This window comes from Microtus pennsylvanicus, chromosome 6, assembly GCF_037038515.1.
Source record: "Microtus pennsylvanicus isolate mMicPen1 chromosome 6, mMicPen1.hap1, whole genome shotgun sequence".
Lineage (NCBI taxonomy): Eukaryota > Metazoa > Chordata > Mammalia > Rodentia > Cricetidae > Microtus > Microtus pennsylvanicus.
This window is the reverse complement of record NC_134584.1, coordinates 1,630,002-1,656,389: the sequence shown is the minus strand read 5'-3', so window position 1 is coordinate 1,656,389 and position 26,388 is coordinate 1,630,002. Positions and strand designations below refer to the sequence as shown.

Genomic DNA, 26,388 nt, shown 5'->3' with positions numbered 1-26,388 from the left:
CAAAATAGTTTTAAAAAGGAGAAGAATTTGGATAGGTATTTCGTGGAGCCTCAAAAGCGCTACTCAAGCTCTCCACACTCAACTGCACGGCACGAAACTGCGGAGTGTTACAAAGACCATGGGGTGAACCTTGTGACAGGCACGGGCCAGCGTGACAAGGGCGGGGTGATGAGTTACAGTTGGAGGCATCAAGGGAGTCGCAGGTGGATATTCAAGGAGTCAGACAAGGATGGTGTCTTTTGGTCCTATGAGGAAGCGTAGAAACGTTGGAGCAGGCACTGCTAAAGTATCGAGGGCACTGGAGAGGATCAGAGAACCACGAGGAAGCTGGAGAAGCCCAAGTGTTCATGAATGCCTGGAGCTGGGGGCGTGCTCCGCCCAAGCTCTCCAGGGAGCCAGTTAAACACACCCCCTAGGAGCAATTCCCCAGCAGACTCCGACCCACAGTACTAGCTCTGGCCACTAGGTGGGGTGCAGCGCCTCCTCTGGCACAGCAGGTGCAATGGGGCAGGTCAGCCCCTCCCTACCCCACCCCGCCCCACCCCCAGAACTCTGCAGACCCCTGGGATCTGGTGTCCTCGCCAACAGGGATTTAAGCTCTCATCAGCTCCTGAAAGCTCCCAAGCCTCTTGAATCCCCCCTACACCCCTCCTGCACCAAGAGGGTATGCAGTGGGCATTCAACTTTTGGACAATGGGATGACATAGCAAGGCCCATGTGGCGGGAGAGGTCCTGAGGCACCTTTTGAGCTTGAGTTACTCCACTATGTTCAGCTCTAGGGGTCTATCCCCACCCCCACCCCTCCTGCTGGCTCCGGAAGGAGGCGGTGGCCAACGCCCCCAGGAGCCCTGTCACAGATCTCTGGTTGCTGGGTAACGGGTGTGCAGCTGCACCAGGCGTGGGTGACTATGTGTTGTGCACAGGCTGCACAGGCAGCCCCCTTCCAAGGTCTCAGAGGGTCCTAGGCTCCCTCAGTTTCCCCAGGATGTAACTAAGAACCAGATATGGGTGGGACATGGGAACCAATCAGACACTCATCAGGGCAGGTTTTTTAAAAAGGGCTTCTTTAATTAAATACATGGGTGAGAGGCCAGGCAGAATGAAAGAGGAGTGCCCCTCCCAGAAAGAACAAACCCCTTAGGACTCCTGCCTTGCCTGTGTCACAGACACTACCTCTCAATGGTTAGACCCAAGTTCCAGTGACCTACCAGAACCTGAAGTGAGGGGGGAGCTTCCTCCCAAAGTCCCGGGACCCTAAGACCTTTCCCGTTTCCAGGAAGGGCATGGGACCAGGAGCCGGGATGGAGCAAGATACATCCAAAAAGACACAAAAAGAATAGGGTCCCAACCCCTACTCCACCAACTAAGGCATCTCCTTTCTGTGTCCAAAGAGAAGGGGCAGATGGAAGTACCTGGGAGGGTGGCTGGCCTAGGACCCTCCGAGCCCAGCTCCAGAAGGGAGGCGTCCCTCCAGGTAGGCTCAGGGGAAGGTGGCTGTAACTAGTCTCCCTCATTGGATGATGGAAGGTTCTAGAACAAATGGAAATGCCAGAAACCTCCTACAGCCAATATGGGGCAGCTCAACTTTCTCTGGGTTCCCAAAGAACCCTAAGAGATTCTCCCGCGAGAGACCACCCAACCAACCCTCAGGTTCAGGTGAGACCTCCCCCCAACACTCATACCCCTGAGGATAGTGGCCACACAAGGGGGCCCCTGAAACAAGGAACTGGAGCCTGAAAAAATAGTCTATCCCAGCAAAAACAAAACAAATAAAAACAAAAAAACCCGAGCTATCCCAGAAGGCCCAGGAGCTGAGCCCCTGTTTCCAGTCCTGGAGTTCAAGACCACCTCCGCAGACACCCAGGAGTGTGGAGGACACAAAGGGCGGGGCAGAGCCCTGCAGCCCTCGCCTGATGACCACACAGTCCTACAGAAGATTGTCTGAGACGCAAGGCCACAAAGGCCCAACTCAGGGACCCTAGTCCAGCAGGAGTAGGGAGGCAGGGCCCAGAGGCACCAGACGCCCACTGTCTCTCTCACACATACACACACCCAGATGGGGGGCCAGGCCCCCCATGCCAACAGTCAAGAGAGGACAATAAATAATTTCACCTGCCCAACAGCACACCCCACAGTGGGTGCTGACGCTCGATGAGGGCACCTCCACACCCCACCTGCGTCCCCAACCCAAAGTCCTCTGAAAACTGCAGTGCCTCCTAACTTCCCAGGGCTGGGGATGTGGGTGGCCCTTACTGAGGGCAGAACCTGTGGACACCTGAGATTTGAGTACCCATGTTGGGGGGTCAGCCAGGCTGCACCCCCTCCATTTCCCTGAACTTCGGCCAATGGCTTTCAGTGGGGTGGGGGCAGGTCGGGGCCCACGGGAAGCCCCAGTCACCTATGGCTGTGTACCTGTGTCCCAACCTAGAGGAGTGACGAGGGGGCTGAAGATTAAGGAGTGGGACTGTGGCCAGGCTTCATGCCCAGTGCCACCCAGGAGGAAAGGCAGAAATGGCAGCAGGGGACACGGACCTGCTGACTGCCCATTTGGGGGTTCCTGCAGAGGGGATGGGACAGTTAATCGTGGTTATTTACACAGAGCCCGAGACCACCTCCCAGGCCCCCTAGTGACCCAAGTCCATTCTCAGTCCCCTTGAGGCTTCCTTGATATGGGCTGGGACTCCAGAACACGGGCTCTCCAGAGGGCAGATGTCCCTCGATGGAAATCCCTGCCGAGGCCTAGCAAGCAGGCCACTCTCAGGGTGGACAGACCAGGGCTCTATAAGCTGGCAGGAGCTGGGCTAGGGACAGGGCTCGGTGCGGGACTGCCAGCCAGGCTGCAGGGCAGTGAGTCGCTGGGCGAGGTGCTCCGGGCACCAGGTCGTCGCAGTAGTTCCGGGCGGAAGCCGGGGTGGCGTCGGGCGTGCTTGGTTAGATGGTCACTGCGGGTGAAGCGCTTGGTACACAGGGGACAGGGAAACCGCTTCTCGCCTGTGTGCGTCCGGTGGTGGCGGGCCAGCTCATCAGAACGAGCGAATTTCTTGTCGCAGCCAGGCCAGTCACAGGCAAAGGGTCGTTCACCTAGACAAAAAGACAACATGGTGGGTGGGCGGGGGGCAAGGAGGGGGGTTCCTGTAAATCCCAAGGCTTCCACCATCTACAGAAGTGGCCCCGGCTAACATGGTGTGTCTAGCAACTGGGCCGAGGGCCTCTCCATTATCTGATTTCCATCTCCTGCTCTGAAATCACAGGCACGGGCCGCTGGCTTATGTGGTGCCAAGAACAGAACCCAGGGCCTTCTACATGCTAGGGGAGCACTCGCCCTGAGCAACAGGCCTGTGGAGGCAGGGTCTTGATATAACATACATGACCCTAGCCAGCCAAGAATAAAGGAAATCTTGCCTCGGCCTCCCAAGTGTTGGAGCTACGGAGTGGGCCATGTCCACGGCTGACCTATGTCCATTTATGTATGCCCACCCTAAAGAAAGGTCCTCGGGAGTCCTAGTCCTCAACAGCATCCTTTCTTCCAAATAACTGTGGGGCACTGAAAGGAGCCATTTTCCGGGTCCTTGTACACACAGATATGGGGCAGGCCCTCCCCCATACCATGGGCCATCAGCAGTCTCGAATCAGACCGGATAGTTTTCATCTGGGGTTCTGAAGCGGGGGTAAAACGCAAGGCTTTTGTTCCCCCACAATCCCAAGCTTAGCTTAAATTAAATCACCGGGTGTAGAGAGAGTGCCCAGGAGTGTGGTCTCACAGGGGACTCAGTCAGAAGCAGCAGGTGCCTTTGAGCCGAGACAAGACACCACTAGGCCGCTTCCTCCACTGACCGCTCCCACCATGACTTAAGTGGCCCTCCTGACCCAGCCTAGGACCCACTGGCCATAGCTCTTGTCTCCCAGAGACACCCCCAACACCAGACTTCACCGTGTGATTAGCACCTTCCAGGCCTCCATGGACCAAGAGGCCCAGGGGACTCACCCGGGGCCCCCATGCCTTGGACCTGGCCTGTCTGCTCTGGACACCCAGAAGCCTGGAATTCTGAGGCCCAAGGGTTGGAAGGGCGGTTTGCACACACAGAATGTGGACCTGAAACCCCTGTACATTTCTGCTTGTGAAAGTGCTCAGACTCCAGAGGCAGAGGGCAGAACCAAGTCACTGGTGACCAGAAGGCCTAACCTCTGCTAACTCACAAGGGGACTAGCACCAGGTCACCTGGTGTGGTCCCAGGCGGATCCACTGGCCAACAGGTACTCAGGACTCATGTCCCTCAGAATGTGGCCAAGGGGCCCTCCAGACAGGATTCATGGAAGTGAGGAGGTGACCAGAAAGGGGAACAGATACCAGGCTGGGCCAAAGGCCCAGGGGATCTGGTGTCATCTTCGCTGTAAGTAGCTCAGGGGATCCCAGGAGAAAAGGACCGGGGAAGGGGAGGGAAAGTGGGCGGGTCCAGCACTAGGCGGGACACAGCCAACCCTGGTGTCCCTGGCCCCAGGAAGCAGCCAGAAGAAGAAACAATCTCCGTCCGGCCCCCTACAAACCACACCCCCACCATGGGGGTGCAGAGGCCAGGAAACTGCTTCTGGGGTGCCCATGTGCCAATTTTGCATGTCATCCAGGCAACCTGAGGCCCCAGGAAGTTGCGACCCTAAGCAGTAAAGGAAGAGAGAGGGACCATTGTTTCTAGACGGCTGTCAGCAAGTCCTTAGCATTTCCAAAGTGTCCCCTAAGTGATTCGAAATGCCAGGTCCCAACAAAAGTGTTTGTCAGCGGGTCCAAAACAGTCTCAGAAAGGACGACTCCTCCTCCTCTACCCCAGCTCCAGCACAGTGCCCAAGGGGCTCATTCTGAGGGGGAGGGACGCTTGGTTATGGGGTGAGGTTCCTAGCTTTGGAACAGATCCTGGGTGAGGAACTACGTCCTATGTCCGTCCAAGGGGGACGTGTAATCCTGTCGCCATTTTGCGGACAGGAGAGGAGGGAGAGGGTGTGAGAAAAGGGGACACCCCTTAGCATTCAATCAGCTTATTTCCTCTTTCAGGGCCTCCCTGTGGGGCTGGCTCCCACCACCTCCCGCCACCTAGTTCCACTTAGCCAGGAGCAGGTCGCAGTGGAGGCAACCGCTGCCAGGTCGCCAGCCAGCCAGGGACTCAGCTGCTGCACTAGCTCGGCAGTGGCAAGCCGGAGACATAGGCGGTCCTAACCGGCTTTGCTCACGTGGTCTCAGCTCCCGCCCTGGGGGAGGCAGAGGCCACGGCCAGGGTCGCCTTGGTGTGTGTGTGTGGGGGGGGGCGCTCGCTGAGCCGAGAGCCTGCCAGACCCCGCCCCACGCTAGGGTATTGGGGAGCGCACGTGTGCACACCGGCGCACGGGCTCACCCACCCACCCCACCCCCCACCGCAACGTCGGGTGAACACTTGCCAAATACCTGGCCTGGCTGTGCTACTCTAAGTATCTGGATCTATCGAGAGAGCTGGGAGCTGGAGTTAGTTAACTTGGGGGAGTTGCAGGCGAGTCCCCGCACAGCCCCAGGCTACTTGACTGCTGGGAGGAGAAGGGTCAGGTGGGTGGGAACCACTCAGGAAGGGCCCTAAGGGCTTGGCTGTGGACTTGACCCTCTGCTCAGGCGGGGCTGGGGTGAGCTGGGGACAACTTCGGAGCCTCTAAAACATGGAGGTTGTGACATCCTGTGAACTTGTTCCAGGAGCGGAGTGGCCAGCAGAGGGGGACCTGAAGGTGTAGCTTCCATCAGCCTCACCCTGCCTGAGTCTGACCTCCTCGGGAAGGGCTGGACTGCTGTGAAGGCTGGCTGGACCTCCACCTTGGCTAGGAGTAGATGGTGAAGTCCAAACCTCGGCTTGCTACCCCTTCCCTGTGGAGCATCACCCCTGCGGCGGGCCCCCTAACTCTGATGGTGGTCTCCCCATGTTTCTCCTTCCCCAACACGCAGCTGTGAGCTAGGTTCCTAAAATGTCACAGCCTGAGTTTGGCATGCAGTGGTGCCTAATGCTTACTTAACTGTGGGAAAGTCTATAGGCCTGGACTCCCACTATCTGCCCACGTACGGAATAGGACAATGGGCTAGTGAGGCGCCTCTTGCCACCAGAGGGACCTTAACCCTAACCTGAGTTAGATCCCCAGGACTAATATGGTGGGAGAGAATCAACTCTCCAAGATGTCCTCCGACCTTCACATATGCACCACGACACACACACACGACCTATATACCGCACACGCACACAGCAAATAAACAAACCATTAAACCAGGGGTGGCAGCGGATCTCTGACTTTGAGACCAGCCTGGTCTACTGAGTGAGTTTCAGGGCTACTGGGATAAAACTGTGTCTCAAAGCCAGGAGGTGGTGGTGCACACCTTTAATCCCAGCACTCCTGAGGCAGAGGCAGGAGGATCTCTCTGAGTTTGAGGCCAGCCTGGTCTACTGAGCGAGTTCCAGGGCAGGCGGGGCTACACAGGGAATAAATAAATTCTCCAATTAAAGGGTGGCAGCAGGGCCTCGCATCCCCTTCTCCCTCCCAGAGGGCCAGGATGTCTGACTACTCCCCACCTCTCGGGAGCTCTTGAGACTGGGAAGTAAGGAGATCACCCCACGACACACACCAACCCACCCCTCCAAAGGGCAGCCAGGCCTCTGGCTGGTATCACTTGCCAACTCCCACCCCATCTGGGCTGCTTTTATCAGAAGCCTGGGTGGGGGTGTGGTTATCACCCCCAGCAATGTAGCCAGCCCCAGCTGCTGTGTCCTCAAAGGAGGAGTTGAGTTGAGGATTTGAGTAGGCTAGCAATCCCCAAAAGCCACCTGAACCCCTTTCTACAGGGCTTCAAATCACACTGGGAATCTTGCCCCTCTGCCTGCAGGTGACCAGGCTCCTTCCCATTTCAGGCCTCAGTTTCCCCATCTGTCTCTCCTCTTGGAAATAGCTTCAGACAAATTAGAACCGCTTCTAGGACTGACCGCAAAGCTAGGGGTGGCCCTAGCCTCTTGGCACCCCACCCCCTCAGACACCGCCTGACTCTTCCATCCTAAGCCCTCCTCTATAAAGAAAAAGGCAAGTCAGCCGAGACACCCCAACCTTCAGTAGCCCTCAAAATCCCAGTCCTAGGGCTAGCCTGCTGTTCCCACGCCAGCCCCACCCAGCTACACGGTTATGGATAAGCAAATCCCCACCTTCAGACTTCACATTTAGTGGGCACAGGAACAGAAGACGCCCAGTGACCCTGCACAATCCCAGTAACCATAAACACTAACATTTTTTCAGACGTACGTAATGTTTTACATTACTGTGGAGGTCGGTCAGTGGCAATGGGTGGGCTTCCTTCAGTGATGCAGGCCTCTGGAGTGCAGCAGGCTCTGCAGTTAGCACCCCCATTACCCTATCGCTTCTCAGACCTAAAGAAGCAGATTTCCAAATATATTAGAGGTGACCAGAGGCCCTCCAGCAGATACTGGGCAGTATCTGGGAACGTGTGTGGCTGTCCCAATTAGGGGGAGCCCAGGGTTGAGGCCATCCTGCAGCACCCAGGACACCTTACTGAGAACAACCTGGACCCAGAGGGGTGAGACCCTGCGTGGATGAAATCAGGTCTCTCAAGCTTCAGGGACCAGATCAAGGGACGCCCCCCCTCCCGCCCGCCCAGGTCTAGGGAGAGAGGGTGCTAGAGATGGAGGGGCTTGAGGAGCAGAATCAGCAGCCAGCCTCTCCTCCCGCCCCCGCCCCAAGGCTGGCTCGCTTGCAGTATCCATGGCAACCACGTCAACATCTCCCACAGCCTCTAAAGTCCTTCTCCACCCCAAGCAGGAGCTGGGGTAACTGTAATGTTCAGGAGTGCCAAGCTCTGCCTACAGCCTATAGTCCCTTGGATGGGGGTGTTCCGTAAACCCCCAAGTACAACGGGGTGGGCATAACGGGACCCTTCGCCCTCTTCTGTCTGTCGAGATCCAGTCTCAAGGCAGGCACGAGTGGGTGTCTGGAGACACGGCTTCCCCTCCAAGTGCACAGCCTTGGGGCATTGCTCTGCCTTTGCAGGGGACCAGATCTATCTATCCCTGCTCTGCAGCAGAGGTGAGTCCCACTGGCCCTGGGACGGGTCCTGTGCCAGCTTCCCCTGCAGTGTACAAGAAACAAATCCCTTTAATCCCAGCACTCGGGAGGCAGACAGGCGGATCTCTGTGAGTTCTAGGCCAGCCTGGTCTACAGGAGCTAGTGCCAGGATAGGCTCCAAAGCTACAGAGAAACCCTGTCTCGAAAAACTAAAAAAAAAAAAAAAAAGAAAGAAAGAAAGAAAGAAAAAGAAACAAATCCCCTTCCACGGAAGAGGCTGGTTTAGTCAGAGGTGGCTCTTGCTTGTAATCAGGAGAAAGCTGAAGCAGGAGGACTGCCTCAAGTTTCAAAGCCAGGCTGGGCTACAGAGCGAGAACTTGTCTCAATAAAAAAAAAAAAAAGAAACTGTATGGTTCCAAGTATGGTGGCCCACGCCTTTAATCCCAGCCTTCGGGAGGCAGGATCAGGTGGAGCTCTGTGAGTTTGAGGCCAGCCTGGTCTACAGAGCAAGTTCCAGGATAGTAAGGGCTACATTAAAATAGACAGGAGTCTATCAAAACAATCGTTTAAATTAACTATATAGCAATACTCAAGTCTATGTGATCCCCAGACACCCCCAAAATGACATTAAGGTGCCTGGATTCAACATGGCTCTCCTGGTCGCACAATGGTTATTATATGGGGAATTTGGGGACATGAGACCCAGGAAGGGCATCGCATCCTCCCCCATCGTAAAAACTGCCTGTAGTCATCCCGTGGACTTCACTTCTTGGGCCTCAGTTTTTCTGGCATATCAGACAACAGGATTGTCTCTTGATGTCCCTGGAGTGGGGGAATGTGCTGGATTCCTCTTTCATAGACACCAAGAAGCCAAGTTCTAGGAGCTAGGAAGAAAGAACACAGGTGTCGGCCATGCAGCCCTGGCTCAGCCCATTACCATACAGCCAGGACACCCTGGACTGCAGTCTGTGGGAAAGAGAGGTCTTTCTCAAGAGTCAAGAGGGGAAAAAAAAACACAAACAAAAATCTATCTTGCTATCGCTTTGCCCCCTTGAAATGTTCCACAGAGATAAGTGTGTAGCTGCACAACAGAGTGGGGAGCTGCCCGGCCCAACTTCTGTCCATTTGCACACCAACATGGGGACTCAGGACAGCAGCTGAGGGACAGAGTGAGAGGAGGCACCATCCATGCCCACCCTCTCTGGCTCAGCAGACACCAAAGATGGCGCCTCCATCCCACTACCTACCCTGAACATGCTTGGAGCCACCCACACAGCTACGGGGGCTGAGACTCTCTCCCAGTATGACCACAACGGGAGTCCCTGGACCAAGTTCTCTTTGGGTGCCCCGTTGCCCACAGCAAGAGCGGGGCAGCCTGTATCTTTTCTGTAGACAGGAGATGGCAGACCAAAATCAGGTTAAGTTAGGCGAATGACAGAGGCGGGTCGCCCTACCCCCGGAAAGCTGCAAAACTGTTCATTCGACCACCGCTAAAGAGGTGGGTTTTCAATCCTAGTGCACATTCCCAGCTAAAATGGATAAAGCCTTGGGGCGACCAGGACGGGGGAACATCCAGTGCCTAGCAAAAGGTTTCCCCTAACCAATCCCGAGGGACTGGACGTCCCAGAAACCCTGGTGTGGCGAGGTCTCGCTGCCCACCTTGGACTTTGCGCAGATCCATCACAGGTGTGTGAAGAGCGCAAACACGGGGTTGGGGTGGAGATTTTAATTTCCAGTTTTCCATTGGACTGAAGACCCAAGCCCCTAACTTCAGGTCCAGACCGCGGCCTCCCTCCGCCACAAGTACACAGAATGGAAAGGAAACCACCCCTCACCCCCACCACCTCCTGGCCCGGCGCCAGGTACTTCGCCGCCCTCCAGAGGGAATCCGCGCAGATACCCCGGAGGCAGTGACCAGGATCCTCCCACCCTCTTCACAGATAAGGAAACTGAGGCTGGGGGTGGGGGGGACCGAGGAAGAACTACGGAAGCGGATGTTCTGACCACCTAGCGCAAGAGACCATGAGCACTGAGAAACAGGACAAGAACACGAAGCGGGATTGAAGGGGTGAGAAGCTGGGGGACACGATCGCGCGCGGTGGCACCACCGTGCCGGGGTGGATCCCGAACAGCCACCAGGGCCGCCCTCCGCGCGCAGCCCGACCGCGTGGCCGCCACGCCCCCTGAGTGCGCCCCACCCACCATGTCCCCGCCTTCCCGGTCGGCGAGGTGGCTGAGGGCCGGGCGCGCCCCCCTCCCCGCCCCCCACGCAGTTTCGGGGTTCCCAGCGAGGTGGGGGAAGGGGGCTTCCCGAGAGCGCTCCAAGGCTCCCCCTGAACCCCACGGGGGCTAGAAACGTGGGGTTTACCTGTGTGCGTCCGCAGGTGTGACTTGAGGTGCGAAGACTTGTAATAGGCTTTGGCGCAGCCAGGGAAGGGGCAGCGGTGGCTCTTGGCGGCGCCGGGGGCGCGGCCCGAAGACGGCGACGAAGCGGCAGAGGAGACCGGAGAGGTGCCCCCCGCGGTGCTGGCTGCGGCGGCGACTCCGGGCCCGCCTCGCAGATCAGCCAGGATGCTGGCGGCCAGCAGGTGGGGCGCAGCAGTGGCGCCTCCCGGCCCCGGAACGGTGGCTGGCGGTGGCGGTGCCCCAGGGGTCCCCGGCGGCGTGGCCTCACGACGCGTGGCGCGCACATCCAGGCCGGCTGTGGGGCCCGCGCCCTCGGGGCCGGGTCGCCCGCGATGCACCACGGCTCCAGAGGAGATGGCCATGAGGACGTCGGCGGCGAAGTAATCCACGCACGCCACGGCCGCCGACATGCCGGGCAAGGACGCGCGGGCGCGGGATCGGCGGCGGGAGAGAAGCGGAGGCGGCGGGAGCTGCGCCCGTCCGGCCGGCGGCGGCTGCTGGAGTGCGGGAGGCGGAGGAGGAGAGGGAAGAGAGGAGGGAGGAGGCGGCCCCGGCGCGCCGCCGCCACCCGCGCTCAGCCCCGCCCCGCCCCGCCTGACGCGCCCTGACGCACCGGAGCCCGCGGGGGCGGCCGCGGCCCGCCCCGCCCGGAGGACGCCCCCTCGGGGCTCAGTGGCCACGCCCTCCCACCGTGGTCACGCCCCCTCCTGCCGCGCCCTCCACCGTCCGGAGAGTCGCGCGCCACCGGGGGTGGGCGGGGCTCACTCTGCCAGCTGCCGGTCCTTCCCCACTTCCACACCCTTGTGCGCTGGCAAAGCACCCGGCGACGCCCAGCACCCTAGATCGTGCGCTCTCCACAAGAGAAAAAGCCAAACGGAGAGAAACTCTGCCCGCGGCCTGATACGCACTACCCCCATCGGTGCCCTTTCCGGATTGCCACCTCCCCACGCGCTGAGAGTTACGCCCACTCGGGGACACGCCCACAAGCCCTACCCCAGTCTCGGATGCCCCACCTCCCTCCCCATTGCGCGCCACGCCTCCTCCGGGTCCGCGCTCCTTCTCCTCGCGGACGCGCCCACCACGCTGTGCGGGGTGCGCAGACGCCGGGAGTCCTCCCCTCTCCAACTTGTCCCTCCCCCACACACAAGCACTGGGGCGCGCCCCTGTCCGCGAAGGGGAGGGGACGGCAGGGATCCGCACGTGGCCAGGGTGGGGGTGCGGAAGCCCGCGTCCCCGCCCCCGGGCCACGTGCGCGACCCTTCCCCCCCCCTTCCTCGCCCTGGCGCCTGGCAGGAACCCGGCAGCCCTGATTCCCCACTTCTGGGGTCCCCAATGCCATGCATGTCTTGGGATCAAAATATTCCGGCGGTGAGACTTTGGAACGTACGGTGGTGCCCTACACCCCACTTGGCCGAGCGAATCTGTAGAGTTCGGTTTTGCGCACGGAGATTCGGGAATAATCGGAATGGCAAAAGTGAACGGGGCTGCAGTAAAAAGGTCTGTCTCGGTCACCCGCTCGAAGCTAGGGACACCGGAGTTCCGGGCGTTCCTTCCCTTCCTCTGTTGGGGGCCTTTGAGACTGGAGCAGGGAAAGTGCGGCTAGCTGATGGAGTGATTGGAAACTCCCGTGGATGATTCGGCCAAGTTGTGAAATGATGGTCTCCTAAAAGCCCCAGGCCCCAGTCGCCCGGTGCGCGGAAGTCGGCGCCCAGGCTCCCGCCCCTTCCCAACTCCCGCCCGGTTGTGGAGGCCATGCAGTGGCCCGGACGGCCTCCAGGGGGCGAAGCACGCCAGCCGACAGCAGTCTGTCAGTCAAGGCTCTTCACGGTTGTTCCCAGCAAAGGCTAGACGGTGGCAGTGATCCTGAGTGTCATCTCTACCTTCCCCACATTGCACCCCCAGCTGACTTCCCCAGGTTCTACCTCTCTGCCCTCGGGTCGGCCATGTTTCCCCAAGAACCCTCTGTACTTGGTGGTGACACCTATGTCCCTCAATGACTGAAGTTGGATACTCTGGGGGTGGGGGGGCAGCAATACTCTGACTGGACAGGAGTGGGCCAGGAGGACACACCTGCCTTTCTTCCTCAGGCTTGCACTCCAACAACCAGAACCATGTAGGTCCTGGCCCAGCTTCTGTGTCTTCGAAGGTAAGGGCGGTATCCTTCCTGCAGGAATTTGTTGCCCTCCCTCCGCACCCTTGCACCCACCCTTGGCATCCCCAGACACACACACACACACACACACACACACACACACACACACACACACCTGAAGAGAGGAGCCATGAACAGTCCTTTGCTGAGAACTACAGCCAGGATGAATGAAGATTAGCGCAACCCTTGGCTCAAGAGGTCACACCTAACAGCCCTACAGTGATAAGTTTTGTAAGGCCACCCACCAGGTGGTGCCACTTAGCATGCCCCAACTATGTATCCTTAGACCCCAGTAGTGATCCATCACCCGGAGCAGCCCTGGGCGGGTGCTCATATACAACTCCTGCATATTCTCCTTGCATCCCAGCCCCCCCCACCTCGAGTCAGTTTGATACTATGTGTCAAACCATGGAAGCTGCGGCTGACCCAGGAGGGGCCTTACCTTACAGATGGTACTGTCAAAGCTGGAACCCTGTGCACACGATTCTGGCGCTGAGGGTTCTGGGAAACTACCCAGCTCGCTCCCACAAGGCCTGACTGGTGAGAATCGCCTTGCTCCTTCTGTGATAGTACCCCTGGGGCTCAAGCACAGGTCCCTGGGGCTTCATGGGTGATTTTTTTTTTTTTTTTTTGGTTTTTCGAGACAGGGTTTCTCTGTGGTTTTGGAGCCTGTTCTGGAACTAGCTCTTGTAGACCAGGCTGGTCTCGAGCTCACAGAGATCCACCTGCCTCTGCCTCCCGAGTGCTGGGATTAAAGGCGTGCGCCACCACCACCCGGCTTTCATGGGTGATTTTTATCTCCAGACAGGATCTAGGTGGACCACAGCTACTGTGACTACCCAGTTATCTATATGTATTTTAAGGCTTTTTTGATATGGGGTTTCTTTGTGTAGCCCACAATTGGCTGTCCTGGAACACACTGTGTAGACCAGGCTGGCCTCAGACTCACAAGAGATGCTCTTGCCCCGTGTCCCAAGTGCAGGGATTAAGGTGTGACCACCACAGCAGGGCTCAAAGGTGAACTATTAAGCACCCTGTTGAGCACTCTGGGTTCCATTTTGAGGGACAGGATGGACCCCAGAGGTCTGTCACCTCCTGGAGTCTCACAATGTGCCTGCTTTGCCTGTTCTGAGCTGTACACAGACTTGGGACAGGTAAGCCAAAGCACAGACCCAGGTCACTGCTGCTTCCAAGCCCCGTGGCTCAGGAAGGTTGATGCCAAACACTCCAGCACCCAGACAGCCACTTCCTAAGACTGGCTTGATCCATAGCAACATCCAGCAAAGTAGAAATATGGACAGGGCTGCATGGGTCCATGCTTTCTTTCTTTCTTTCTTTCTTTCTTTCTTTCTTTTTTTTTTTTTTTTTTTTTTGATTTTTGAGACAGGGTTTCTCCGTAGCTTTTTGGTTCCTGTCCTGGAACTAGCTCTTGTAGACCAGGCTGGCCTCGAACTCATAGAGATCCACCTGCCACTGCCTCCCAAGTGCTGGGATTAAAGGCGTGCGCCACCACCGCCAGGCCATGCTCTTTGTTTCTGTTTGTTTGGAGGGTTGTTTTTAATTATCTGGGCATGTAGTACATTCCTTTAATCCTAACACTCCCAGGTGAAGGCTGGACATCAGGAAATTATTCTAGTCTATATAGTAAATTCCAGACCAGCCTGGGTTTTGTAAAATCCTGTTTAAAATACCAGCACTGAGGCCAGGCAGGTGGCACAGGCTTTTAATCCCAGCACTTGGGAGGTAGAGGCAGGCAGATCTGTGAGTGAGAAGCAAGCCTGGGCTACAGATAGAGAATTCAAGGATAGTCAGGGCTACACAGAGAAAGGCTGTTCCAAAAACCAATAAAATAAAATTGCAGCATTGAGAAGCAAAAATCCAAAATGAACAAATCTGAATCACAAACATGTACCATCTCTGTGGACCCTCAGCCAAAAGTAGCCATGCGCCTAATACATCCTTGTCCACTGTATACCCTAGTAAGGGAGGTAGGTAACTGTCAGAGACCTATTCCAAGTCCAAAGAGATGATGCGTTCAGGAGAAATCCGAACCCCAAGGCAGGTATTGGCCTTTCTTGCCCTCACGTGGGTCCGGCTGCTGTCCACAGAGAGCCCTCAAGACTAGAGAGGCCAGAACGACCTGAACGTCAGGCGTGGGAAGGTTCGTACCCTGCTCGATGGGTACATCTAGGGCACATCTGATCCTGTATTCTAAACTCTTTGGGGGCCACTAAGTCACTTAGGAGGTAAGCCATGTATCGGGAGCTTGAGGTGACGGCAAGACCTTGTGGCCACGTACTGGACTGGGAGACCACTGCAACTGGGGTGTGAATCAGTGCGGCTGGGAAATTCACAAAATGGAGAGCTAAGGTAGACCCTGTCCCCAGGTGGCTTCCTGGGGTCGACAGTGGCCTCTGGGAAAGGGGTGTATGTAAAAGACAGCCACAGACAGTAACCTAGAAGCTGGGGTGACTGTCCAGTCCGAAGTCCCCAAGGCTCCATCCACACTCTCCATACTCCATACAAGGCTCTGGCTGCTACACTCTGCATCTTGTGGGGAACGCGTACACAGAGAAAACACACACAGGTGCACACATACCCCAGAGGCCTGTGGTTGCTGCTGACAGAGACACGGGGTCAGCGACTGAGCTGTGATGTGGGAGCCCCAAATCCTCATTTAATCAGAGGATCCAACAGCAGGAGCCAAAGGTAAGTTAGGACTGTTACTTAACATAACAGTTTCATCAGAATTTTATCTCTGGATGTGAGCGATTTGCATTCATTTCTTGTTTTCTTTTGCAGCTGCTCACAGGGCGATACTAGGTGGGGCTCCACCCTGACTACACCCTCGGCCCTCTCACTGGGGGATTCTAGGCGGGACTCCACCCTGACCACGCCCCCAGCCCTCACTGGGGATTCTAGCCGGGGCTCCATCCTGACCACGCCCTCAGCCCCCTCTCTGAGAGGATTCTGGGCGGGGCTCCATCCTGACCACGCCCCCAGCCCTACAAAGATTATCAGAATGAAAGGAGATCTTTTGCTGTTCATGAGAAAAAAAGAAAGCCCGAGCACTGAGAGGAGACAGGACCCGAGAGTATGAGAAGGAGTTCCTACAACTTGAGTTGCCAGGCAGTGGTGGCACGCCTTTAATCCCAGCACTCGTGAGGCAGAGGCAGACAGATCTCTGTGAGTTCGAGGCCAGCCTGGTCTACAGAGTGAGTTCCAGGACAGGCTCCAAAGCTACAGAGAAACCCTGTCTCGAAAAACCAAAATAAAAGAAAAGCTGGTAGCCGGGCGGTGGTGGCGCACGCCTTTAATCCCAGCACTTGGGAGGCAGAGGCAGGCGGATCTCTGTGAGTTCGAGACCAGCCTGGTCTACAGAGCTAGTTCCAGGACAGGCTCCAAAACCACAGAGAAACCCTGTCTCGAAAAACCAAAAAAAAAAAAAAAAAGAAAAGCTGGTTGTTTATGTGTGCAGGCAACCCTAGCAAAAACCTGTCTTGTAAAAAAGGGGGGGGGCGGGCGGGGCAGGGAACAGACTTTTGCAACACAGTGAGATGGGTAGAGGTCTAGAATCCTCCTATGAGCTATGTAGGGAGGTTGGGGCATGTGGATAACAACCGTCAGGCCAACCTGGTCTACATGCAGTTCCAGGACAGCTAGGGTTACACAGCAAGATCTTGTCGCAAAGAGACAAGATTGGGGGCACCCTAGAGACACTGCTCAGGGGTTAAGGTACTTGCTGGTCTTTCCAGAGGATCCGAGTTCAGTTTCCAAACCCCATAGTGGGCGGCTCAGGATCACCTGCAACTCTGACTCCAGAGGACCTGACCTCTTCCAGCCTCGGGCCCCTGTTCACACATAGGATTTGCTTACACAGACACATTAACTTGTGTAAAAGAGGAAACTACCCCAATTGTGGAAGAAAACAAAGTATCTTATGCACTTGAAAGTTCAGATAATGTTTCCTTATAAGTCTGACTTGCGAGATAAAGCTGGGCAGTGGTGTCACATGCCTTTATTCCTAGCCCTTGGATCAAGGTGGCAGTGGTGGCACATGCCTTTATTCCTAGCTCTTGGATCACGGTGGGTTCCCTATCACCCCATGGGAGGCAGGCACATCTCTGTGACTGAGACCAGCCTAGTCTACAGAGAGAGTTTCAAGACAGCCAGGGCTACACAGAGAAACCCTGTCTCAATAAAAAAAAAAAAAAAAAAGCAGCCGGGCGGTGGTGGCGCACGCCTTTAATCCCAGCACTTGGGAGGCAAAGGCAGCCTGGTCTACAAGAGCTAGTTCCAGGACAGGCTCCAAAACCACAGAGAAACCCTGTCTCGAAAAACAACAACAACAACAAAAAAACAAAAGCAAGATAAATTACCAGATACATTGGTGGCACACGTCTTGTCATTCCAGCCTCAGGAAACAGGCCAGAGGATCAGGAATTTATGGTCAGCCTAGGCAACAGTGAGTTTGAGACGCTCTCAAAATGCCAAAATAAATTTTTAAAAATACAGATTTCAAACCACCATATCTCTAGTTGCTGCACTCTCAGGCGGAAGCAGGAGGGTCTCTGTCAGTTCCAGGAAAGACCCTGTTTCAAAACACAATGGGGGAGGGGGGCCTAGCATGGTTCAGAGCAGCACCCATGTGGGGCAGCTCACAGCCACCTGGAACTCCAAAGGACCTGAGACCCTCTTCTTGCCTCTCTGGGCACCTGCCTACAGGCCAAGCACCCACACACTTAAATGATCTGTGTGTAGGAGCTCAGGGTCCACAGACTTTGGATGCCCTGGAGCTAGAGTGACAGGAACTGAGCCGGGTCCTCTGCAAGAGCAACAAGTGCTCGTATCCACTGGGCCTTCTCTCCAGCCCCCAGTTTCCTTAACGTATCAGATGCTTTAGCAAACAACAAAACCAACTGGGTAGAAAAAGGCCGTAAAATACAGACTATTTAAATATACATCTTTATAATAAATGTACATTTATCCAACTTTTAAATAACTATAGTGACAGAGATGGCTATTACAAAACAGCGTATTTAAAAGCTGGCTGGAGGGCCAGCCAGATGGCTCAGTGAGTAGACACTTGCCTTCAAAACTCCACATGGTGAGAACTGATTCCTGACAGTTGACCTCTGACCTCTGCACATGCTGGGGCACATGTGCCTCACCCCAAATAAATGTGGGGTTTTTTTGTTGTTTATTCATTTGAGACAGGGTTTCTCTGTGTAGCCCTGGCTGTCCTGGAACTAGCTCTGTAGACCAGGCTGGACTCGAACTCACAGAGATCCACCTGCCTCTGCCTCCAGAGTGCTGGGATTAAAGGTGCGTGCCACCAAGCCCCAGCCTGGCTGGTTGTTTGCACTGGCTCTGGCTCCTATGCTGGCTCATCAGGTCTCACTCCAGCAGGGGGGAGATGGAGGTCGTGGGGCTGCCTCTCGTTGGAGGCCAGTTACATGGCAAATTTCAGTCTGCCAGGCTAAAAACAGAGATTCTGACTCAAAACAAAAGGGGGGGCTGTGAGGAGTTCTCTTCTGGTGTGCCTGCACCAGAATCCAAGTGTGGCAGGCCTCGGGGTCAGTTCAAGATCACAGTGAGCTACAGAGTAAGACCATGACTCAAAAAGCAGAAAGAGGGTTGGGGCCACAGCTCAGCAGGTGGAATGTTCTCCCCCACAGGAAGAACCTGGTTCCAGTACCCAGGAAACCAGACTTTGTGGCCAGCAAAAGCTGGGCTTGAGAAGGTCTCACTCGCTCTGTCCTGTGCTTCCCTCAATATTGGTGGCAATCCTCCTGCCTCAGTCTGATTCCAGGATGAGCAGCTGGGGACGAGGCTTGCTAACTGTGTGCATTCTGGGCTCGGGGCAGCTGCTTTTTCCCCAGCTGTGCCAGGGTCACAGGAGACTTAGTCCTGGGGCAGCCTGGGTTCTCAATTCAGCATTTCAGGGGGATGGAAGGGAAGAAGCGGGAGAGACACAACTCTGCAGCAGGTAATGGGGAGGAGGTAGTCGGTTGGACTGCAGACAGGGATCTGGTAAGGGCGTGGGTAACCTGAGGTCGGAGAGGAGTGGCTAGGCAGTCAGGGATGCTCCACTCCGATTTGGGGAGGCTTTCAAGGGTCATGGACTTGGGAGTGAAAACCAAATGTCACTTCTGCTACAGCCACACCCCACATATTCCAGCCCCCAAATGTACCTTGCAGCATCAGGAGTCAGTTCAGAGTGCTGGCCTCCTGCAGACAAGCCCTTCCTTCCCCAAGGGACCCTACTGCTCGAAGAGTCCCTAGCTAGGGCTGCCCTGCAGTCCTGAGGCAATCACCTCAGCTTCTTTGGCACAGTACATGGCCCGGCCCCGGGGTCTACTGGGCCTGTCATCTCCGCATCTGAAGTAGGAGCTTATGCTCTGTCCACAGTGGGGGTGGGGACTCCTGCAGAGCAAGGCGCTGCCCTTCAGTCCGGGTGCAGGCTAGCAGAAAGGACCTGACAATTTCCTAACAGCCCAGCACCCGTCTGGTCATTGCGATCTCCCAGCCCCAGGAAGGCGCACTGGAGCCATGAAGAAGCCAGGGCAACCCTAAAATCTTAAACCTTTAATTAGTTTCCCTCTTTCCTTCTCTTTGCATCCACGAGGAAAAGAGGGACCTCCTTCACCTGCACATGGCTCGTGGCCTGTGGGGTACTGGGAAGGGTCCTGAGCGCCGGGTCACATGCAGCCCCGGCAGGAGGCCCGTGTGCTGCTGAGGTCCCTGCGGCTTGGCTAGGTGCGTTGGCTGGGCAGCTCCTGGGAGATGAAGCGGCGCAGGCGCTCCAGGTACTGACTGTAGAGCTCAATGTCGTTGTGCCCGGCGCCCTCTACCCACAGTGGTTCCACGGCCTTTGGGCAGCGCTCATACAGTGCCAGCCCGTGTGAGAAGTCGATCACCTCATCCTCCGTGCCGTGGATGATGAGCACCGGTGATGTGATCTTCGACACCTTCTCGATGCTGAGAGAGAAAATGGTCAGGCTGGACCCGCCCCCAGACCCCAGACCCCGCCCCCAGGACCCACTTGCCATGCTCACTTAGGGAAAGCATCAAAGCAGTAGGTCTTCTTGGTATCAGGGAAGGCCACCCGCATGCCCGAGGTGAGAGGTGAGTGCAGGACCACTGCAGCGCACTCATAGCGTGACGCCAGGTCCACCGTGGGCACCGTGCCGATGCTCTGGCCATACAGGATGATGCTGTCCGGGCTGATGCCGTACCTGACCGACAGCAGCGGTAGGGTCAGCAGGAGGCCTGGAGGAGGGCAGCTCCCAGGGCCCTGCCAAGCCGCAGCTCCCTGGCTTTTCCCACAGCCCCTTTGACAGTGCCTGAGTGAGCAGGCTGGGGACCTAAGAGTCCAGACCCAAAGTTCTGGTTCCCTCCTGACCCCAGAGAGAAAGCGGGTCTGTCTCTTCCCATCGCTGATTCTCCACAAGCTTGGGTTCTGGGAATATATAAGACTGTGTCCCCGGATGGCTCGGCCCAGTTTAGGGTCCCCTGAGTTCCCTGCTGCCAAAATAGAAGCTTGCACAACACAGGCAGTGCGGCTGCGGAGGTCCTGGGAGCCAGTCCATTCCCAGCTACCCTGTGGCCCCTCCTACCCCCGCAGGTTGCTGTGGTCACTTATCCTGGCTGAGCTGGCCTAGTGCCGCCCAGACTGCTGCCCCTGTCAGAATTCCCACCTGTCTGTCCACAGGCCCCTCCCCTGATCCCAGGCAGGAGCTGGACCACCTGGGGGCAACCTATACTGCCCATGTGTGCTGACCAAGCCCCCAGCTCTGCCTGCACAGCACTAGGCACAGCTCAGGCCTAAGCTCCCCTCATCATGGGGGGCAGCCCCTCCAGAAGTCACCCCACCTCCCCTGAGGCTTAGCTATGGTGCTGGCAGAGGCCCCTGAAAGCCAGTGCCATGGTGGGGCAAATGGAGAGAGCTAAGAACACACGGAGCACTTTCCAGGCTGGATGGTGTCCACAGGGGGAAGCCAGCCCAGTGACACCTACTATCTCCAGGGCAACCAGGGTCCCCACTTCCCCAGGGCTGTCAGAATCCCAGTACCACATGGGACCTCCAGAACTAGAGACGACTAGCCTCTTCTAACCCCCTGCAAGGGCTCTGCTCGGTGACGGAGAAAAAGGAGCCTTCGTGAGGGGGGTGAGACTGGGGTGACTGGGATGTACGGTGTGACAGAGGAGCAGAGACTAAAGGTCTGGAGTGCAGGCTGGCAGTCTAAACCTGTGACTGCTGCCACCTGGGCACCCTCTGGTCCAGCTGCCCCAGAACGAGCTGAGCTGACAACACGGAGTCCTAAGGTCTCCTAGCCCTTGGGCTACCAGGTCCCTCAACAGCCATCTCCTGGACCCAGTGGACAGCAAGGATCAAGGAAGCTGTCTTCTGGGCCACAGGTGCCTATCCCGCTGGTCCCACCCCTGCCCCAAGGGGCCAGAGCCCTCACCTGGTACGAAGGGCCTGCCAGGCCGCATCAATGTCGGCATAGAGGTTCTTCTCTGAGGGCCGGCCAGAGCTGATCCCGTAGCCAGAGTAGTCATAGGAGAAGATGTTGCAGCCGATGCGTGTGCCCAAGCCAACATAGAAGCTGCACATCTGGCCCAGGTCCACTGCATTGCCATGCGAGAAGAGAACTGTGTACCTGGTGGTCGGGGAAGAGGGGCATGGGCACAGACAGGCTGACCATCTGTGCTGGTAGCCGACAGCACTCACTGTCCCATCTGCTCAGCTGCTAGACTCCCAGAATGGAGGCAGTATTGGGTGGGAACAGTTAATCCTGCATCCCTGGTGTCATCAGCCAGCGGGCCTTAGGCTGCCCATCTACAGGGAACACAGAGGGACCCACAATGAGTTCAATCTTTAACAGGAGGGCGATGGCCGTATCCCTAGTGGCATGTACACTCCACGGTGTTGGAAACTGCACCAAGGAAGAGCCTGTTCCCATGCACTCCACGAGTGCACAGTCTTGCTAGGGGAGGACAGGGACCCAACCCTGGCCACTAGCCAACTCTTAAGGGCCATCCTGTTCCCAATTGGCCTCTGCCCAACCCTGACAGGACTATAACAAAACAGGCCTGCACCAGGTCAAGGCCATGCACCTGGGTGGCCCTGCCCCTGAAGTTTCCTGAAGCACCTGCCCGGCTCCTCAGTAAAGGACTTGCCCTTTGGACTTCAGACTCCAGCTGAGATGTCACCCCCTGACACACACCTCACCCTCTGCTGGGGACCAGAAAGCATGAACCCAAGAGCAGGCTCTTCTGTCCTTTACAAGAGGGGTAAGATGGGCATGCACCCCCGGGGAGAGCCCTGAGACCCCTCGGCTCACCTGGCACTAGGTACGCAGCGCACATACATGCAGGCGATGCGGTTGGCGCGCGCGCTCTTGGTCAGGAAAACCTCGATGGTGTCCAGCTCTCGCTGGCCGTACTGGAAGTCAGCGCGCTCAGTGAGGTGGATCTTCCAGCGCCCGGGGGTGGCCGCTGAGGTCCGCTGGGGACCCAAGGGGGCAGCGCCAGCCCCGCCGGGACCCGGCTCGGGTTCAGGTACCAGCGAGTAGGTGGGCTCAGGAGGCAGGAAGGCGAGCTTGGCGGCGATGCGGCCCGGGCAGGGCGGGCAGCAGAAGAGGCAACAGAGCTCGCTCACCGACAGGCCGTTCATGGCGGGCACCGGGCCCGCGCCGGGCCAGGGGAGGGGCAGGGGTGCTCCGAGACGCGGGCAGCGGGCGGCCAGGCTCGCGGGCCGCACACCTCAGTCCGGTTAGGAGGCCGCAGCCCGGCCCCATCGCGGTCCAAGGTGAGCCCCCGGGAGCCTCGCAGCCACAGGTCTCCATGTCGTACAGTGGGACACCCTGTAGGGGACACCAAGATGTGGGTTCCCTCTAGGAAGCTAGGGTGGAACTAGGTGCTAGACCGTGCCAGGCAAAGAGGAAGGCGTGTCCCCATATCCACGGGCTAGCTTGTTCCTCTTGGTCTGCCCACAGCCCTAGCTCACCCCGCAGCCTCTCCTGGCCTCTGATGCACAACTCTGCGGTGTATGTCCCCAGCCTCTGCCATTCCACTACCCCATGGCCTATGTCCGGACTGTCTTCCTGCCTAGCATAGTCTCCCTCAGTCCTTTTCTTTCTTTCTTTCTTTCTTTCTTTCTTTCTTTATTTTTATTTTATGTACGCTGGTGTTTTGTCATGGTGTCCAGTTCCCTGGAACTGGAGTTGCAGACAGCTGTGAGGTGCCATGTGGGTGCTGGAAATTGAACCCTGGACCTCTCTCTGAAAAAGCAGTCAGTGCTCTTCATCGCTGAGCCAGCTTTCCAGCCCCACCCCTCAGTCCTTTACAGATTTCTATCCTCCAGGAACAGGTGAGGAGGCAGCCCAGCCTGGGGCTTGAGAGGAGACCCAAAGGCTCCCATGCAGGGGGAGGAGGGAGGGGACGCCACAGGGCCTTGGAGCATAGAGACAGAACCCAGGGGAGGAAACAGACACAAAGACCAGGAACAAGGACAGGATGCGTCTCAGAGGCAGGGCCCCATTGGCTGGGAAAATGGTTTGTCCCGGTGCTTGAAGCCAGGTGGGTCTCCCTGGGGTCAGGGCAGCTGAGGCCTCCTGCAGCAGCAGCCTCAGGGTTGAGTCACCCAACCTCCTGGGTCTGCGATCCTTGCAACTACTAATGTGCCTCAGAGTGACAGGTGGGAGTTAGAGAGGGGACAGGGCCTGACTCCAGGGGAAACTCAGATGCTCCATTTCTGCAGGACACCCTGAAATAAGCAGCTGACACCAAAGCCATGACCACTGTGTGCAGAGCTGCCCAACAGACAAACAAAGACCTTTCCAGAATAGTCCGCCACTAATCATGCCTACCATCTCTCACTGCCAGGGAGGAAGCAGGAGACATCACAGTTCAACTTTAACAAGAGGATATCCATGGGTTTTAGGTCACAGCATATAAACCCACAGGACAGATGAACACATAACACTCAGGCAGCTGTGGGCTCACAGACACATCTCTGCTCCCTGTGTACCTGAAGTGTGCAGCCTGGGGCTGGGTAGAAGTCCCAGTCCATGCCAGTGCAGGAGCATACAAAGAGAAGAGAGAAGAGCCAGAGCAGGGACAAAGATGTGTTAAAAAATCCCCAGTTCCCAGCAGGCTGCCGTGGCGCACGCCTTTAGGGAGGCAGAAGCAGGCAGACCTGTGAGTTCTAAGCCAGCCCGGTCCACAGAGTTCCAGGACAGTCAGAACTAAACAGAAATCCAGTCTTGGGAAGAAAAAAAACAAGTCCCCAGCTCCCATGTGGCAATTCTCAGATGCAGGTGAGGCTGTCTCTAAGAGATTAAGAGGCCATGCCTACACATCTATAACCAGAAACACTCCTAGCAAGGAATGGGTGGAGACTGGGGACTCTGTCCAGGACACTGAAGAGCCCAGAGCAGCCCTAGAAGGCAATGATCCTGCCCCAAACACCCACAGCTTTATAGTCCTTTATAATCCAGGCCTCATCAGGGAATACCCTGTAACCCCCGTGGTTCCAGAGTTTGGAAGGATCTGCAGCCCAGGGAGAAAGAAGCCCTGACCATGCTGGAGAAGAACAATGTGAAACAAGGCCCTACTACCAAGACCAGAAAAGTGGGTGCTACCACGAACACTGCCCTCCAGTCCGCTCCAATGGCTCCACCTGCCAGCCCACCTTTCCCCTACTGCACTCTAGCCTCCTTGCCTGGGTCACAGCTCAGTCCCCATCATCCTTTGCCAGGCTGCTCCTTCTGATGCACACACCCATCAAGTGACCTCCCTTTAGGGGTGTCCTCCTCCCTGTTCACAAACAACATCCCTAGGTACAGTTTATCCGGGTGCAACCTCTGGGGTGTCATCTTGCAGCACACTTGTAGACAAGTCAAACAATGGTAGGCCTCAGTCTCCCTCCTGAGCCCTCCACATGGTCACTCTTCTACAGTTAACCAGATCTCCACCCTGCAAGACACTCCATGCGGAGGGGGCCAGCAAGACCAATAAGCACCTACCTCACTCAACAACCATGTGTTGCGCAGCCAGAGAAAATAAGGAAGTTGTAGGAGAAAGACATAAGCCTCCAACATCTGCCAATGTTATAATAGAGGGGACAGACAGCATGTGGGACCTTATTCACAGATGGGTGCCGCTGGGGAGCGCAAGCCAAGATATTTCACTCAGTGCCACTCAAAATCCCAGGTACTGTGATCACAAACATAAAACCTGGCCCCGGTGTTACCCGCAGCCAGTAAGTAAGTAAGTAAGTAAGTAAGGGCTTTAGGACGACCTACATATGCCTGCCTGCACCGGCATGCCTGACCCAGCCAGTCAGGCTAGGGAGGCAACCCCCCTAGAAGCAGCGCAAGCCAAAAACTGCAAGAATGTCGACGGGCTGAGGGAAGTGGAGCAGCAGGTAAAGGCACTTGCTACCAAGGCTGAAGATCAGAGCTGTATCATGGGGACCCACAGAGTGGGAGCCGACTCACTCCAGAAAGCTATCCTCTGGCCTCTGCGTGGGCGCACCATGAGAAAAGGGAAACAGTCAAGAGACACAGGATTGAAAAGGTAAACCCCGGCGGTGAAAGAGGGTTCCCGGGGTAGCAGGGACGGCTCAGCTGCACCTTTGGGCTCTGTTGCAGGATGAGGACTTGACCGTGGGGGTGAGGGGAAAACCTGGAGTCCTGGGCTGCATAAGGGAAGTCTGATGTAGGCCCCAGCTGTCAGGAAGAGACCAGACATGGGGCAGAGGTGGACGGGGAGTGTCAGCAGGGAGATGCAGGCGGAGGTGGTGTGGGATAAGGGCAGGTTCCGGAGCTGGCTCAGGGTCGGCGGCTGGGCCCGGGCGTTTCTTGGAGCAGAGCCGCGTCCTGAGGAGGTTAAACGGTTGCTCTAGGATCGCTGCCCGGGGACAGAGGGACTCGAGGGACAGGGTGGGTACGCTGATCGTGCTGTCGTGCTGCCATCCTCGGAGGACGCAGAGGTGTCTAGGACGCAGGGCCCCCGCTCGCCTCGGCCCCGCTCCGCGAATTGCCGCCGCCGCACGCCCACACTCACCGCCGCCCGCGTCCGCCGGCTCCGGGGCCGCACTCCATGGCTCCCGGCTGCCCGCCCCTGCGTCCGTCTGTCTGTCCCTCGGGACCGCGACTGGGGTTCTTGCGCCGCCACCACCGCCGCTCCGCCGCGGGCGGAAGTGAGCCTCGACCTAACACGCCCCGGAAGTGACGCGAGTGGTGGAAGGGGGACAGCGCAAGGCAGGAGTGTTTATGGGGGCGTGGCAAAGAGACCAGAAGCGGATTGGGTGGATTGGGTGGGAGGTGCAAATTCTGGAGGCGGGGCCACGGGCGGGAGGAGCCGGATTAAGTCCTGTGTAGAAGGCGGGGCCTGATTGGGCGGGGGCGTGGTCACCACCGAAGAGGCACCTGGCGGCTTGGGGGCGGGGCCTGAAATGTGGGCGGACCCGAAGGGTCGAGAGGCGTGGCCTTGGTAGGGTGTGGCTCACTGGAGTGGAGCAGATCTGCCTAGAGGCGGGGCTTAAGCGGGGAGCAAAACTTGGTGCAGTGGGCGGAGTCTGCATCCCCTGTTGGTTTTTTAAATCATTCTTTCCGCATTCCTGGAGAGGCAGATAGATCAAATCATTCTCTCTCAGGGTCTAGAGACAGAATCTGGAGGGGTGGTTCAGCGTTTAAGAACACTGGCTGCTTTTACAAAAGACCAGAGTTCGATTCCTAGCACCCACAAGGTAA

The 26,388-nt window shown here is 57.1% G+C and overlaps 2 protein-coding genes across 2 annotated transcripts; both read right to left on the bottom strand.

The window, feature by feature from the left end:
• Nucleotides 1-1,047: 1,047 nt before the first annotated feature.
• On the bottom strand, nt 1,048-11,395 carry Klf16 (KLF transcription factor 16). Its single transcript, XM_075975464.1, has 2 exons — nt 10,433-11,395; nt 1,048-3,081 (listed from the first exon to the last, which is right to left on the bottom strand). Exons 1-2 carry the CDS (start codon nt 10,878-10,880, stop codon nt 2,780-2,782), a joined length of 750 nt encoding a protein of 249 aa, XP_075831579.1. The 5' UTR covers nt 10,881-11,395; the 3' UTR covers nt 1,048-2,779.
• A 7,795-nt stretch (nt 11,396-19,190) lies between these two features.
• Abhd17a (abhydrolase domain containing 17A, depalmitoylase) lies at nt 19,191-25,850 on the bottom strand. The gene is made up of 5 exons (XM_075975462.1): nt 25,700-25,850; nt 21,973-22,494; nt 21,094-21,288; nt 19,681-19,860; nt 19,191-19,603 (listed from the first exon to the last, which is right to left on the bottom strand). Exons 2-5 carry the CDS (start codon nt 22,302-22,304, stop codon nt 19,378-19,380), a joined length of 933 nt encoding a protein of 310 aa, XP_075831577.1. The 5' UTR covers nt 22,305-22,494; nt 25,700-25,850; the 3' UTR covers nt 19,191-19,377.
• Nucleotides 25,851-26,388: the final 538 nt, after the last annotated feature.

What these genes read in the sequence shown, in the direction of transcription:
- Abhd17a (XM_075975462.1), bottom strand. Translation starts at nt 22,304, where the DNA reads ATGAACGGCCTGTCGGTGAGCGAGCTCTGTTGCCTCTTCTGCTGCCCG. An exon ending in CGCTGCGTACCTAGTGCCAG is followed by an intron (nt 21,289 to 21,972) that starts GTGAGCCGAGGG and finishes CCCGACCACCAG; the next exon opens with GTACACAGTTCTCTTCTCGC. An exon ending in TGCTTTGATGCTTTCCCTAA is followed by an intron (nt 19,604 to 19,680) that starts GTGAGCATGGCA and finishes TTTCTCTCTCAG; the next exon opens with CATCGAGAAGGTGTCGAAGA.
- Klf16 (XM_075975464.1), bottom strand. Translation starts at nt 10,880, where the DNA reads ATGTCGGCGGCCGTGGCGTGCGTGGATTACTTCGCCGCCGACGTCCTC. An exon ending in ACACCTGCGGACGCACACAG is followed by an intron (nt 3,082 to 10,432) that starts GTAAACCCCACG and finishes CTTTTTGTCTAG; the next exon opens with GTGAACGACCCTTTGCCTGT.